This window comes from Garra rufa, chromosome 18, assembly GCF_049309525.1.
Source record: "Garra rufa chromosome 18, GarRuf1.0, whole genome shotgun sequence".
NCBI classification, from domain to species: Eukaryota; Metazoa; Chordata; class Actinopteri; order Cypriniformes; family Cyprinidae; genus Garra; species Garra rufa.
The window spans coordinates 35825248-35841815 of NC_133378.1; the positions used below are offsets into that span (position 1 = coordinate 35825248).

Consider the following 16568-nt stretch of genomic DNA (forward strand, 5'->3'; position numbering starts at 1 on the left):
AACTGGTTCCGGTGTAATCAAATGTTGATAGATTCAGTTCTGTGAACAGATACTCTCATCATTCACTCAATAATGGATGTTTAAGTATGTGTAATTTTACTTGCGCACACTTATAGTCCTATCCACTGCCTACAGTTATTACACCTGTTGTAAATGACAGAGAGATAGGTGTTTATATACCTTAATTGTCTTTTGAATGTTATTTTTATTGCAAAAAGTAGGCACAGCAACCACACCCTTTTGAATTTTAGTATATTTTGGTTGGTCTAGATATCCTGAAGAGTTTTTATTTTTTTAGTTACCCACAATTGCTAACAGAATCACATACAAAGTGATTAAATAATTCTTATTTATTTCTAAATGCTAAAGCAGCACATAAAAACAACACAGCTAAATAAGGAAAGTATGCAATATAACACAACAACCAATATTTAAGTCTTTAAATATTTTTATTCAGATTTAATCAGTTTTCTTATGACAAGATGAAAAAATGTCAGGTGTAATTCTTCCTCTTAGTGCAATCTTTTCTCAGAATATTGTGAATAAGTTCACAGTTCTTTAATTAACACAAACAAACTCTAATAATATATGTAACATTTGTGTCATGTAGGTGAAGTTAAGCAACATTTCTAATTCATTTTTTCAAGTTAATCATGTGAAACACACACACAAAATTTCACTGCTACATTTACTCTATAGCATTTTCTTTCCAATGAACCTTTCCTCTAGTTTGGTTGTTCAGTTTGTTTAACAGCGCTGTTTGACGACAATGTTGGCAAATCCATGCACCTGAGAGAGTTGAGGACAGTCGAACGATGCCAGAAGTCTCTGCGGGCCATGACACTTGGGAATAAACTTCTCCGTCAGGCACACTGTGGCATTCCCTGCAATGTCACTGCAAAGGAAAGTAAGGAAAATTAATCTGAGAATTTAAGTAGACAAGGTGTTGGTTGGTAAATGAAAAATGAATACAAATATTCTAGTGTCTTACCCATATCTGACAACTCTGGCATGCTGCAGTCCAAGTCCCGTAAAGCGGAACACAGTGTTCTTCAGGACACGAGGCAGTGGATTCTGGAAAGTGATTTTGACTGGCACTTCTTGATCCACGGTGGCATCACATGCAGGCTGGCATAGAAAAGACAATTTAGCACTAAACAATTTTTTACCAACCAAAAGATTAATCAATTAAACTGTGACTGTAAACTCACAGCGATAACAAGGTCTGGTGTGCGCAGTCTGAAGCTGTACTGGGTGGCCAAAACCTGCTTAGTCTGAGCCACCTGTCCAAAGAGGTTGAGCATCAATGAGGCATGATCCACCAGGTGATCTTTATATTCATCATAACTCAGGGTCCAGTCCAGAGGTCTGCCTATAGTGGGGAAAAGTGACAAATACTGAATGAACTCTCATGCTTTCATTGCTAGTCTCTCTTTACCCATAAACTGCATTATACTAACTGTCTGTAACTTATCTACTGCAGCTCTTACAAAACATTATCATTTCTCACATTCAGAGGGCTTGAGCTCAATGCATGTCTGGTCTCTCTTGAGGCAGGTCTTCCTGACTCCGGTGTAGTACGTGGCTGCAGCCTGGCTGTGGAGGTTGACGCTACGAGGTGAGCTGCATTTGTTTTTTAGATTGATGCAAAGCACGGCATCCTTGCCCACACATGGTCCGTCTCCTTTAAGGCTGACTTCACAGACAACATCTTCAGCACAGGGCAGTGGGTATGCGCATCTCTTGGAGCCATGACGAAGGGCTGTTTCCAAAGCTGTGCACTTCTCAGAAGAACCTGATAAATAAAAAAGTAAAAGAAAAATATACAAAGTGATGATTCAAAGGTGAGACGCCAAACTCCATAATTCATAAAAGAACCATGGTTCAAAGTGTTGAGGGCTGGAATAGATGTTTTAAGTGAAATGCATGTAGTTTTTACCACATGGGTGTTTGTAGAGGTTTGTGATGTCTACACGTTGATCTGAGCCGACAGCCTTGGTGCTGATGCACTGACCTCCTACATTCTTCTCAACGTGAACAACACCAAATGTTCCATCACATTTCCTCTGCCAGTAAACTTTATCATTGTTCACCTAGAGCACAACAACACAAACAGAAATCATTAGTCATTATATATTAATCTATTTATGACAGAATACTAAATTAAAGGAAACAACATACTTCGGCAAAAAGGAAGGGCACATCGTGCTTCAGGAAGGTCTGCCCATTGCGGATCGCAGAGACAGAGGTGGGGCCACAGCGGAAGAAGCCCTGGCTGGTCAGTTGAGGAGTGGAATCAATCACCTGCCAACCTCCGAAACCAGATGGCAGGTCTGAACGATTCATCCAGGCCTCATTCCACACATGGTAGTTCCTACATGGGAGAGAAGAAGAAAGGCATGGAAACACTTCATGGACATACAGAGGTGTAACTGAGACCAGCGGTAGGTACTGTGCAGGTAAACCTCACTCCCCTGATCTCAAGAGGTGCACTAGCTACTGACGCTAGAGGCTGCAGTCTTTAGCCTCGTTAGCACCCGTTCAAGACCTGCTCGAAGTGAGGCCGAGTAGGATCCAGGGGGGTTACAGAGGAACTCATTATGACTTCACAAATGGTAACAACACTTACCAGATTGAATCACGGTTCATGTGATCGATCAGCTGAAATTTCTCATCCAAGTAGACGTCACTTGTCAAACTAACATCAGTGTCATGAGCAGAGCAGAAGTTTGAGACTGGACGGACAGGAATGCCCAAACACCTCAACACTAAAAGAAAGGGAAGAAGAATGTGTCCATTAGATCTATAATCACTTTCTCTAAACTTTTCTCCTTATCCAGTCTGTAGGAACTCTTACAAGTGTTGGTGACTCCAGCAAAGGCCAAGCTCTGCCCATATTTGACAGGTACTCCTCCACATTTGTGGTATTGTTTCAGGATGGCACTGCTGCCGCACCAGGATGTAGGAGCAACTCCATCTCCATAGCAGTTTGACCAGTTACCCATCAGAACACCAGAGTCTTTTTTGGCAATTACCTGATAAGAAGAGGTGACAAAATCAATTTTCTTTTACAATTTTAACTATTTTTAGGAGCAGTTGTGACCTAATGGTTAGAGAGCCAGACTTGTAACCTGAAGGTTGCGGGTTCGAGTCTCAGGTTCAGCAAGGATTGTAGGTGGGGGAAATGAATAACCAGCTTTCTCTTACACCCTTAATACCATGACTGAGGTGAGATCCTCACCGAAACCCCAATTGCTCCCCGGTCACCGCCGCAATATGGCTGCGGAGCGGGTGTGTGTTCATGGTGTGTGTGTGTGTGTGTGTGTGTGTGTGTGTTCACTAATGTGTGTATGTGTACTTGGATGGGTTAAATGCAGAGCATAAATTCTAAGTATGGGTCACCATACTTAACAACACGTTATGTCCTTTCTTTTTTCCCTTTTTTTATTTTGAATACAGCAAGGTTCATGCAGAAGTACCACAAAGACAATAACAAATCGGACCATTTTGAAAGCTTTCCAACATGAAATCAGGGTGTTGATAAGAAGAAAATGAAGACTTACCATGTCAGACAGCACTCTGGAAATGTTAACGGGGCTTCCCCATCCTGAGCAAGGGGTACAGCTTTTCTCCAACACATACATACACGCAGGCAGGATTCCCTCCTCACACTAAGAATCAGACAGTGGAGAAAGGATATTAGAGGCTGTGAAAAAACTGTCATGCTATCTTGTGCATGAAAATGTTACATAGACAGTAAAGCTTGTCCCATGGAATAATATCTCAGATGCCTCATCCAACTGGGTTCCAGCACTTTTAATGCACACCCTTGTTACTTAGTTTTCCTACAAACTAGAGAAATATCTGATACAACCTATTTTGTGCCATTTTCTTGTGGCACACCATTCTCATTAAAATCAGTGGATTTATAGCATCTCTGTCATACCGTTAACTTGTGTGTAATATATGAGTGAAAGTTTGGTTCTTACTAGACCAAAGTTCCATGATCTGCAGCCAATCTGCTGCTTAGTTCCATAGTACAGTCTGCCCATGTTATTCAGCACATACTCAGCTCTCTCTGCCTCATCATTCAGGTACACACAGTCATCTGATAAAGAAAACATTGAACTTTAAATAGAGAAGCCTTATCAAGTTTTAATGGTGCTTTCTTTCCACATTCTATTTCATTTTCATATATTCAGGTTTAAAGTGTAATGAAACATGTACCTTTACACCAGGGGTTGAACAGCATGTAAATGTCATTTTCAGGAACACAAGGTAAAGTGAATCTTCCTCCTGGACACTGTGTCACGACACTGAGCTTGTATCGTCCAGCGCAAGCAGTCGGAACAGAGTTCACACACAGTTTGACTCGGTTTTGTCCATGTTCCACAATTTTTGCCCCCCAGCAGTCTTTCTTGAATTCGTTCACTATTGGAACGATCACATAAGTGCCGTCCCGGATGGATGGGATGTGACCTGTAAAACACAGAGGAAGAACAAGAGGTTTCAGTGATGGTAGAAATGCTGGTTTAGCTCCTTACGTGTTCTTCCTGTACATGTCCTTTTTTTGGCATTCTGTCTGTCATAACTAACCTAGTTTAAGCTCCAGGTGAAGCTTGTCACAACTGGGATTGAAAGGTCGGCACAGATCAACCCACATATTGAAACACTGTCCTCTGCGGACAATGAGACGATCATCAGGAAAACAATTGGTACGATGCTCCAGGCGATTCTGTCCAGTCCTGCATTTGAGAAGATCGACTTTACACACCCGGAGGACGGTATCTGAGAAAATAAAATAAAAAACGGCATAAGAAATCAGGTTGTCTTGCATAGCCAGACCTTCAGACTGATGGCATGACGTCTGACTAGAAATCAGGTAACTTATTAAACAGATCACTGATTGAGTTATGAGTGAAAATAACATGTTTTCCATTATGCAATGCAGGACAAATATCTATGATTCTTACCATCGACTCCACAGGCTTGCTTGCTTGTGCAATCATCCACGTATTCATGTCTATCATAATCGCGGCATGGAGTAACAAAGCCGCAAGGATTAGCGTATGGAGTAGCACATGGAATAGAGTATGGACTAGCGTATGCAGTAGCATATGGAGTATCACACACAGTAGCATATGGAGTAGTGCAAGGGTTACTGCATGGGTTGGCGCAAGGGTTTACGTATGGGTTCCCGTAAACATTTGCCCAGGGATTTGCACATGGGTTTGTGCAGGGGTTAGCACAAAGGTTTGCACATGGGTTGTTGTAAACCGGTGCATAGCATGCACCTCTCCAGCTGTTCTCTCCCTGCAGATTAATACCTGGGAAACGTCCGACAGTGCAGAGGCTTTTGTATGGGTTGTTGACACAAGGCATCCTCTGCAAAAAGAGAAGAAGATTGAATATCTGCGAAATAAAACCAGATAACAGGCATAAAGTAATATCAAAGTTGATTACTTACATGTTTTTAGTCTGAAACTGAAGTGAGAACTTGACTTGCTGAAGCAAGTGAACAGTAAGTCTGTGTTAACCAGCTCATCTTTCCACTGCAGTCCTAGATATATATATATACCCTTCATGTTCATCTCCACCCCAAACGCATCTCCTGTGAGAAAGAGACAAAGATTCTGGGTGAGTGACATGTTAATTTGAATGTTCTGTTTCATGGAATTAAGTCAAATTAATATCTTAGTTTAATTGTTGTAGACTGATAGAGATTGAGAAATTCCAGAGTAAATGCTTATTTATAATGATGATAAAATATCAATGCCAACTCCTTATGGCAAGGTCACTGCTGTGATTCCCAGACAATGCATTTATTTGACATATATTGTAAAAGATGAAAAAATATATATTTAATTAACCAGAATTCATGTTATTCATTATTTCTATGTATTTTGTGTCACTATCTTTCTAGAGAGTGTTTCACTGATTGAAGAAATGTCCTTCTTAATAGTCTCTCTGACATGTTTTGTGGAAATTAAATTTAATTTAATTGTCATTTGTATTAGTCAAAGCCTATTTTTAACGAGTGAACATCGTTTTACTAGGACACATACAATACATTGCTTTGCCATTTTCATGCAGTTTCTGACTTTTAAATATTTAAAATTCATAGCAAAAGTAAAAAATAAATATGACACATTTGGTCAGATATGGCATTAATTCGGGCAGTAGAGCAGCTTCAGCTTCTTGAACATACGAGTCATCACCACCATATGCATTTCAGGTTTGCATAGCAAGTGTTAATACACTGGGTGTGTACTAGTTGTACTTAGTGTCATTAGTAATTATATAATTTATGTATAGTTTCATATCTTGCATGCATTCATGCATTCATTTTTAAGTCACCTCATGTAAAATATTTGTTGAGTGGCTATATTGTTGTGAACTGGTTCCTGCGTAATAAAATGATGATAGATTTAGTTCTGTGAACAGATACTTTCATCATGCAGATCTGTAATTTAAGCCAACTACATTGAGGGATGTGATTTGTACAGTACTAGTTTTTGTATTTGTTATAACTCACCACACTTTTTCCAACAGAAAATAGATTTGTACACCAGCTTGTGATGGATACATGAACATTAATACTCAATAGTGCCATGCACAGACAAGGACAATGTGAGGCAAGGATCCCACTAAACATTAGATGTCTGACGGACGTCTATATTACGTCAATATTCAAAAACGACGTACAAAAGACGTTGTTTGGACGTGTCTTTCACATCTTTGCGCAGTGGGATCTAAAAACATAAAAGTTTATTAGAAAAACAGACAAATCCAGTAGAACCAAAGACAAGGCAGAGAACTCAAGCAACAACATACATAAAGACCCTGTCCAGACAAACACTGGTATTTTCAAAACCATAGCTTTTTTTAATGCGGTTTGACTGTTTGTCCACATGCAAACACAGTATCAGATCACTGAAACTAAACTTCATTGCAGTATTGACGTGTAGCCGGTGGAACCAGAGATTTTGGCTTGTGATGTCGGAATTTATACTTTTTTCAGGCTGATAATTGGCCAACATTGCTTTACAGTTAGGGTTATATCGGCACCTGTTGGTTTGGCAACAGGATAAATAAAATCAGATGTCCTCCAGCCTGATTTGAGTTGTTCACAGGAAAAATATCTGTCTGTATGTACAAGGGTTTGATGTTGAGAATCCCTACCAAAGCGCCACTGATGCTGCTCCTTCCAGTGCCCTGCATAAGCCTCCTGATCGCCCTTTTAGCAGATGGGACAGGGCTTACGCAGAGAAGGTCAATCACCACTGTTCCTGCACAACCCACCCAGTGTGACTTGGAGAACACTGGGAATGCAAGCCCTTTCCACTGAAAAAAGAACTCTGCGGAAGCCACATCCTCCATAGGGAGATTCTAAGTGGAATTTATACACATGGACTAACCCCATAGAGCCTTACTGCATATGGAAGTCTCTGGGGTGGCTCTGACCCAGTTAGGCCAGCTATGCCTTTTCAGAGACCACAGAACGGACTCTGCTAAGTGAAAACACATGATTATAAACTATACCGCGGAGAATAGACAAATTGGGGATCCTCTCAGGGTCACCACAAATGGGCACCCAGCCTACAACCAGTTTTCAAGAAAACAGTGAATGAAGGCATGTCGTTGGACACTCTGCCATGTCTGGCTGCTGAAGATGATGGAGGAACTTAACAGGGTTTGCCCAAAAGGGAACTCTCTGAAGCAAAATAAACACGTACTATGACGCTGCAAGCAGACAATGAGATGGGGCCTCTCGGTGCTTCTGCCCATTTGCAGTGAGGATAAGGAGGATACAGACTCAACAAAAAGGCTATGGAATCTAGCGAACATATTACGTGTCACCCAACCAGCAACTTTACAAGCCTCTGTCAGCAAGGAGACATTGCCAGTGCCCAGTAGAATACAATACTCCATGTAGAGTGAGTTTGATACCTGAGTGGCCAGGGCACGCCTTGTGCTTGGTAAGGCCAAGTCGATGGAAACTAGTGGGCCATTCTCTACTTTCTGCTGGCCTCCGTAACAGACTAAGAGCTGCTCTTAAATGTTAAACTGAGACCGTGTCTACCCCAGATGCAAGCGATGCGACGTGACATGACAAAATACTATAGAACCCATTATAATCTGTGATGCTGTCTACAATGGATGTGGTGCAGCGCATCAAATTCCAGACAGTAAAGTTATGTTCTAACAAAAAGTTCTGCAAACTTCTAGTCAACTCATTTCCCATGAGCCCTCATACCTGGACTAATTTTCGATCACCTGACCCTTAGCCCCTGACTGTTTAAACCCTGTGTTTCTGTCGTTTCTTCACAAAGTCTTGTTTGTCCCAGCTCAAATTCTAAGCATTCTGTCTGTTTTCCATCTTGCCTGTGTATCAACCTGTTTGGATTACTACTTCCTGATTCTTAGCTGCCCATCATTGTCGAATATTGTTTGTTGTAAACTGAAATTCTGTTTGTTTGCTGCTTGCCTTGACTCTCTGCCCGGCGATGACCATGATTATTGTCTTGCCTTCAAAGGCGTCACTGGAAATTCTGGGCCCTGTGCACTGACTCTTGAGGGCCCCCCTCAAAATCCTGTTCAGTGTGGTAGGGAGGGTGTCGCCATGGGCCCCTGTTACTCTGTTACACTATTACCCCCTGTCCGATGCCCTGCTTGCCTCTGGAAATTCTGCTTGTATTGGTATTCCGAGCACTGCCCATTTGTACTCTGAGACTGCTAATGCTAAATAAACCAAACATGGATTCCACTCAACCCAAGTATTTGTTACAACAAATTAATGGATTTTTTTCTGGAGTGGTCTGGAGGAGTCTCAGTCAGATGTTGCCAGGAGGATCCAAGCTGTACAAGCTGTATATAGTCCTTTTCTTGCAGTTTTTTGCATCCTCCTTCACTGTGGAGGAAGTGGAGGGGGAGTTGTGCCATTCCAGAGTCTCATCCCGTCCTGTCATGGCTGTCACTACTGTGTCTCGTCCTCTTATGGCTGCCTTTCCAGTGTGTCGTCCTGTCATGGCTTAATTTCCAGAGCCTTGTCCCATTATGGCAGCCACTCCTGTGTCTCGGCTGCCATGCCGAGTGCTCAGCTGTCATGGCTGCCGCACCAGTGGTCCTAGTTGTCATGGCCGCAATGCCAGAGTCTTCAGCCAACATGGATGCCACACCACTCCAGCTCCTCCCGTGGCGGCAGCATTCACTACAGTCCCTCTGAGAAGGAGGTCATCTCTGGGTCCTCTTCCCATCCTTTTTTATGGCCAAGGAGATCATCTCTGTACTCTCTGCCTGCCTTGCTATGACCATGGAGGTCATCCCTGAACTCTCTGCCTGTCCGGTTATGGGTACAGAGAGACCTCTCTGTTGCAGCTCAACTAGTCCTGTCATGATGCCTTTCAACTTTGTCTGCTCCACTGTGGGGATCTTAGTCCTTCCCAATCTACTGTGGTGGTCACCTGCTCTGCGGTGGAGGTCTTTAGCTCCATCGGCTCTGCAGTGATGGTTATCGGCTCCGCCCTTGCTTTTTCCGGCTCCGCTGTCTACTCCCTGATCACCAGCTCTACCTTGGTCTCCAGATCCTCTTCCACCACATTGGGCTGGCCCTCCATCCCTCTCCCTGAGCCACCTCGGCTCCACCATTCCTGCACTGCAACCATGTTATGAGAATCTGGAAGCTGCTTTTTAAGAGGGGGGCTATGTCACAATCCCTACCTTTGTTTCCTGTGTCTGTGGTCATGGACTATTATTTTGCAGTTCTGTGTTTCCTTTGTTGCTTTGTTCTCCTCATGTTTCTTTGCCATTCTATTCCTTTGTTTGTTGCCATGGACACTCATTGAACCACACCCACTCCTTGTTAGTTTCTAGTCTATACATTAATTATATAATTACTAATTACACTAAGTAGGACAAGTACACACCCAATGCATTAACACTTAATATGCAAACCTGAAAAGCATATGGTGATGTTTAAGAGAAGTAAAGCTGAATTAAGGCCACATACAACACAGTTTCACCAAATGTGTCATATTTCATTTCTGCTGCCATGAATTTTCTGAAATATTTGAAACTCAGAAACTGCATGACAATTGCAACGCAATGTACTGTATGTGTCCTAGTAAAACGAGGTGCAGAAAATAGGCACTGACTTTTATGCAAAAGAAACATTTAAAAACTTCAGGTAGCATGTTCATGCTTTGCAATGAAAATGATTATATTCCAACATCATGTCTGTTTTTACATAAAATGTATATAATTGAAAAATAAAAAGATAATTAATTTAGCTTTGGTTCTATAATCATTGTCATGAATGACCAAAACTTTTCTATACAAAATAACAACTCAATTTCATTTCATTTCTACAAAACATACCAGAGAGAATACTAATTTAGCAGGACATTTCCTCAATTAGTGAAAAACACTCTCTAAAATGATAGTTATAAAATATACAAAGAACAAATTAATTACATAAATTCAGGTTAATTAAATACCCTTTTTTCATCTTTTACAATACACATAAAACAAAAGCATTATTTGGAAATCAAGGCAGTGACATTGCCATGAGTAGTTTAGCATTGGCACTTTATAATCATTATAAATAAGCATTTCTCCTGACTCTGGATTTTCTCAATTACATCTCTATCAGTCCACAACAATTAAACTAAGGCATTAGTCTGACTTAATACCCTGAAAGAGAACATTCAGATTAACTTATGTCACTCGCCCAAAATCTTTTCTTCTTGCTCACACGAGATGTGGATTGGGTGGAGCTGAACATTAAGTATATATATACATCTGACACTGCAGTGGAAAAATTAGCTGGTTAAAGCAGGACTTACTGTTCATTTGCTTAAGTAATTGAAATTTTCAATTCAGTTAAAAACAAGGACAAAGACTAAAAACATGTAAGTATTCAACTTTGATATTATTTCATGCCTGTTATCTGCTTTTATTTTGCACACAATCATTGCTTTAATTCACTTTTAATATTTCAAAACAAGAAAAAACTTAAGAGGACTTACCTTGATGTCTAATAAATGTAGCTTGAGCATGTATTTGAATAGATTTAAAGGCTGGAATATTTTGGAGAAAAAGCTGAACTTGTGCATGACCAAACACTGATTATGCTATATCTTTTTATTAATCCTTCACAATCTGTTTTCCTTTTTGCACAGGATGCCTTTTGTCCAGAACCCGTGCAAAAGTCTCTGCACTGTTGGCCGTTTCCCAGCTATTAAACTGCATGCAGATGACAGCTGGAGAGGAGGATGCTACGCACCGGTTTACACCAACCCATGCGCAAGCCCTTGTGCTAACCCTTGCACAAACCCATGTGCTAACCCCTGCACAAACCCTTGCGCTAACCCATGTGCAAATCCCTGGGCAAATGTTTACGGGAACCCATACGTAAACTCTTGCGCAAACCCATGCATTAACCCTTGCAGTTCTCCATATGCTACTACGTATGCTACTCCATACGCTAATCCATGCTCTATTCCATGTACTACTCCATATGCTAATCCTTGCGGCTTTGTCAATCCATGCCGTGATTATGACAGAAATGAAGTCGTCGTCAAAGGATACGTGGATGATTGCACAAACAAGCGAGTCTGTGGAGCCGATGGTAAGAGTCATAGATCTTTGTCCTGCAATGCATGAAACATGTTGTTTTCATTCAACATAACTAATTGAATGATCCCTTTGATATTGAGGTACCTGTTTTCTGATTTTTAAATTTCCTCAGATGCCGTCCTCCGGGTGTGTAAAGTCGACCTTCTCAAATGCAGGACTGGACAGAATCGCCTGGAGCATCGCACCAATTGTTTTCCTGATGATCATCTTATCGTCCGCAGAGGACAGTGTTTCAATATGTGGGTTGATCTGTGCCGACCTTTCAATCCCAGTTGTGACAAGCTTCACCTGGAGCTTAAACTAGGTTAGTTATGACTGTCAGGATGCCAAAAAAGGACATGCACTGGGAGAAGTCGTTAGGAGTTGAACTAGCATTTCTATAGTCATTAAAACCTCTTGTTCTTCTTTGTTTTACAGGTCACATCCCATCCATCCGAGACGGCACTTATGTGATCGTTCCAATAGTGAACGAATTCAAGAAAGACTGCTGGGGGGCAAAGATTGTGGAACAAGGACAAAACCGAGTCAAACTGTGTGTGAACTCTGTTCCGACTGCTTGCGCTGGACGATACAAGCTCAGTGTCGTGACACAGTGTCCAGGAGGCAGATTCACTTTACCTTGTGTTCCTGAAAATGACATTTACATGCTGTTCAACCCCTGGTGTAAAGGTACGTGTTTCATTACACCTTAAACCTAAACCTGAATTTATATAAAAAAAATAGAACGTGGAAAGAAAGCACCATTAAAACTTAATGAAGAGTTTCCATTTAAAATCTAATGTTCTCTTAATCAGATGACTGTGTGTACCTGAATGATGAGGCAGAGAGAGTGGAGTATGTGCTGAATAACGTTGGCAAACTCTACTATGGAACTAAGCAGCAGATTGGCTGCAGATCATGGAACTTTGGTCAAGTAAGAGCCAAACCTTCACCCATTTAGTACAAATGTTCAATATGAATGAGAAACACTTTGAATCTAATTATTTTAAAAAGAATGGTGTCACAAGAAAATGGCGCAAAACAGGTTGTGTCAGATCTTTCTCTAGTATGTAGGCACCTTAAGCAACAAGGTGTGCATTAAAAGTGCTGGAACCCAGTGTTGGTGCTGGATAAGGCATCTGAGATAAAATTCAACAAAACAAGTTTTACTATATAACATCTCCTCTGTCTGATCTTTAGTGTGAGGAGGGAATCCTGCCTGCATGTATGTATGTGTTGGAGAAGAGCTGCACCCCTTGCTCAGGATGGGGAAGCCCCATTAACATTTCTAGAGTTGTATCTGACATGGTGAGTTTTCATTTTCTTCTTATTCACACCCAATTTGTTTTCTTCTGAGTGTGATACTTCAGCATGGACAGTTTTTGTCATCTCCCCTTATTAGGTTATTGCCAAAAAAGACTCTGGTGTTCTGATGGGTAACTGGTCAAACTGCTACAGTGATGGAACTGCTCCTACATCCTGGTGCGGCAGCAGTGCCATCCTGAAACAATACCACAAATGTGGAGGAATACCTGTCAAATATGGACAGAGTTTGGCCTTTGCTGGAGTCACCAACACATGTAAGAGTTTTTACAGACTGAACAAGGAGAAAAAGTTTACAGCTAGTGAATATATATCTAATGTACTTGCATTCTTCTCTTTCTTGTAGTGTTGAGGTGTTTGGGCATTCCTGTCCGTCCAGTCTCAAACTTCTGTTCCGCTCATGACACTGATGTTTGTTTGACAACTGACGTCTACTTGGATGAGAAATTTCAGCTGATTGACCACATGAACCGTGATTCAATCTGGTAAGTGTCATTACCATTTGTGATTTCATTAAAAGTTCCTCTGAATGTCAATGAAGTGTTTCTATTTCTTTCTTCTTCTCTTCCATGTAGGAACTACCATGTGTGGAATGAGGCCTGGATGAGTCGTTCAGACCTGCCCTCTGGTTTCGGAGGTTGGCAGGTGGTTGATTCCACTCCTCAACTGACCAGCCAGGGCTTCTTCCGCTGCGGCCCCACCTCTGTCTCTGCGATCCGCAACGGACAGGTCTTCCTGAAGCATGATGTGCCCTTCCTTTTTGCCGAAGTATGTTTTCATTTAATTTAGCACCCTTATTAACAGAGATTAACATATAATCACTAATGATTCCTGTTTGTCTCTTTGTGTTCTAGGTGAACAATGATAAAGTTTACTGGCAGAGGAAATGTGATGGAACATTTGGTGTTGTTCACGTTGAGAAGGATGTAGGAGGTCACTGCATCAGCACCAAGGCTGTCGGCTCAGATCAACGTGTAGACATCACAAACCTCTACAAACACCCATGTGGTAAAAACTACATGCATTTCTCTTAAAACATCTAGTCCTGCCCTCAACATTTTTAACCACAGTTCTTACAAATTATGAAGCTTGCCGTCTCATCTGCAATTCATCTCTTTATATAATTTTCTTTTACTTTTTTATTTATCAGGTTCTACTGAAAAGTGCACAGCTTTGGAAACAGCCCTTCGTCATGGCTCCAAGAGATGCGCATACCCACTGCCCTGTGCTGAAGATGTTGTCTGTGAAGTCAGCCTGAAAGGAGACGGACCATGTGTGGGCAAGGATGCCGTGCTGTGCATCAATCTAAAAAACAAATGCAGCTCACCTCGAAGTATCACCCTCCACAGCCAGGCTGCAGCCACGTACTACACCGGAGTCAGGAAGACCTGTCTCAAGAGAGACCAGACATGCATTGAGCTCAAGCCATCTGAATGTGAGAAATGATCAAATTTTGTAAGAGTTGCAGTAGATGAGATCACACAGTTGGTATAATGCAGCTTATGGATAAACAGAAAAGCAATGAAAGCATGAGTATTAATTTAGGATTTGAAACTTTTTCCCACTATAGGCAGACCTCTGGACTGGACCCTGAGTTATGATGAATATAAAGATCACCTGGTGGATCATGCCTCATTGATGCTCAACCTCTTTGGACATGTGGCTCAGACTAAGCAGGTTCTGGCCACCCAGTACAGCTTCAGACTGCGCACACCAGACCTTGTTATCGCTGTGAGTTTACAGTCACAGTATAACTGCTTAATCTTTTGGTTGGTTAAAATTGTTTAGTGCTAAATTGTCTTTTGTGTGTCAGCCTGCATGTGATGCCATCGTGGGTCAAGAAGTGCCAGTCAAAGTCACTTTCCAGAATCCACTGCCTTGTGTCCTGAAAAATGCTGCATTCCGCTTCACGGGACTTGGACTGCAGCATCCCAGAGTTGTCAACTATGGGTAAGACACGGGAATATTTGTTTTAATTTCTCATTTAAAAACTTTTCCACTTAAATTCTGTTCTCACATTAATTTGAACTTTCTTTCTTTTACAGTAACATTGCAGGGAATGCCACAGTGTGCCTGACGGAGAAGTTTATTCCCAAGTGCAATGGCCCACAGCAACTTCTGGCATCTTTCAACTGTCCTCAACTCACTCAGGTGCATGGATTTGCCAACATCGTTGTCAAACAGCGCTGTTAAACAAAGTAAACAACCAAAACAGGAATGATTCATTGGAAGGAAAATTCTGTTGACTCAATGTAGAAGTAACCATTTCCAGTGTGTGTTTCACATGATTTATTAACAATTTTACTTCACTTCACCTACAAAACACAAATGTTACATTATTAGAAATTAAATGTATGTGTTCATTAAAGAGGTATTCACTAACAGGATGTTTTTAGCCGGACATTTTTTCATCTTGTTGAATCAACTGTTGAATCATTTTGTATGCAAGTCTGTTAGGGGTCAGTAGCTAGTACTTCTGGGTGACGAAAAAAAAAACTCTTCAGGAGTTATATAATATTTAGGAGAGATATTAATATTTTTTGCTTCGCTGTTCCCTTGTTCGTTTGCCATATACACACATTTGACCACACACACATCTTGTTAATTTATATTGTTACTGATTAGTCTTTTGTCCTCTGGTTTATACCCGTGTTTCATAGTGATTGGAAGTTCGGATCATTTTACAGACTCGGATCTTTAAATCTCATTCATCAAAATAAACAAATCTTTTTTCAACTCATTCGTTACATGTTAATAGCCAAATTCTACAACATGTCATGAAGTCATTTGTTTTGTTTTGTTTTTTAAACAAAACATATACAATTATAACAACAATACATCAAAATAAAACAATAAATATGGGTTTACAATTTACATTTTATACATAAATATTCAAAAATACAATTTGACAAGAATACAGATAAATACAACCAACTGTCAATATTCCAAATAACAGTGTATATAATTTCCCTTTCCAATCAACTCTTTAGCAAATACAGTTCTTTACATCTTTACATTTTCATCAAAGAATTGGAGATAATCCTTATATGAAAGAATATCAACCATAAAAACCTTATTATTTATTCTACTTTTATGAATATGACATTTTTCAAATAAAATCATCATTTTCAACAAAGAGCACCTTTTGGGATTACTTCACAAGGTCCTTAATTAGCAAGCAGCGCTTCAAGGCGTCTCCTATGATCAGATATACCTTTTGATTCAAAATATACTAAAACATCCTTTGAGGTCAAATCACAACCAATCATAACCAGTTTTCTATTGGAAGTGCAAGGATAAATCTCCCCAAACTTTTTTAAACGATAACATTCATTAAAAAGATCTTGAACTAAACAAATTGAGTTTTCATCAATATCCATAAATGGACAGAGTATAATTACTTATTTTTAAATGTAATTCCTTAAATTTATTAGGTATACAAAATCGAAACAGGAGCAACCAAGCTTTTTCCCCCACACAAAATCTGTGAAGCAAACATTCCAGAAAAAATTCCCTATGGGTTTTAGGGCTCTATTTTTTATAAAATAACAGTTTAATACATTTATTTGTACACTTTACTATTATTGTCTACTCCATTTAAGTAAAGTACAGGTTCAGTTCTATGGATA

General features: G+C 40.5%; 2 protein-coding genes across 2 annotated transcripts; one reads left to right on the top strand and one right to left on the bottom strand.

Annotated features, from left to right (window-relative positions):
- Nucleotides 1-747: 747 nt before the first annotated feature.
- Nucleotides 748-5382, bottom strand: LOC141290628 (protein-glutamine gamma-glutamyltransferase K-like). Its single transcript, XM_073822737.1, has 13 exons — nucleotides 4974-5382; nucleotides 4597-4788; nucleotides 4228-4479; nucleotides 3990-4108; nucleotides 3564-3671; nucleotides 2858-3035; nucleotides 2630-2768; nucleotides 2182-2374; nucleotides 1940-2093; nucleotides 1511-1795; nucleotides 1212-1372; nucleotides 992-1128; nucleotides 748-895 (listed from the first exon to the last, which is right to left on the bottom strand). The coding sequence occupies exons 1-13, from the start codon at nucleotides 5380-5382 to the stop codon at nucleotides 748-750; spliced, it is 2475 nt and encodes an 824-aa protein (XP_073678838.1).
- Nucleotides 5383-11181: 5799 nt separating this feature from the next.
- On the top strand, nucleotides 11182-15132 carry LOC141290630 (protein-glutamine gamma-glutamyltransferase K-like). The gene is made up of 13 exons (XM_073822738.1): nucleotides 11182-11629; nucleotides 11750-11941; nucleotides 12055-12306; nucleotides 12432-12550; nucleotides 12817-12924; nucleotides 13019-13196; nucleotides 13286-13424; nucleotides 13515-13707; nucleotides 13794-13947; nucleotides 14090-14374; nucleotides 14510-14670; nucleotides 14753-14889; nucleotides 14985-15132. The coding sequence occupies exons 1-13, from the start codon at nucleotides 11182-11184 to the stop codon at nucleotides 15130-15132; spliced, it is 2514 nt and encodes an 837-aa protein (XP_073678839.1).
- Nucleotides 15133-16568: the final 1436 nt, after the last annotated feature.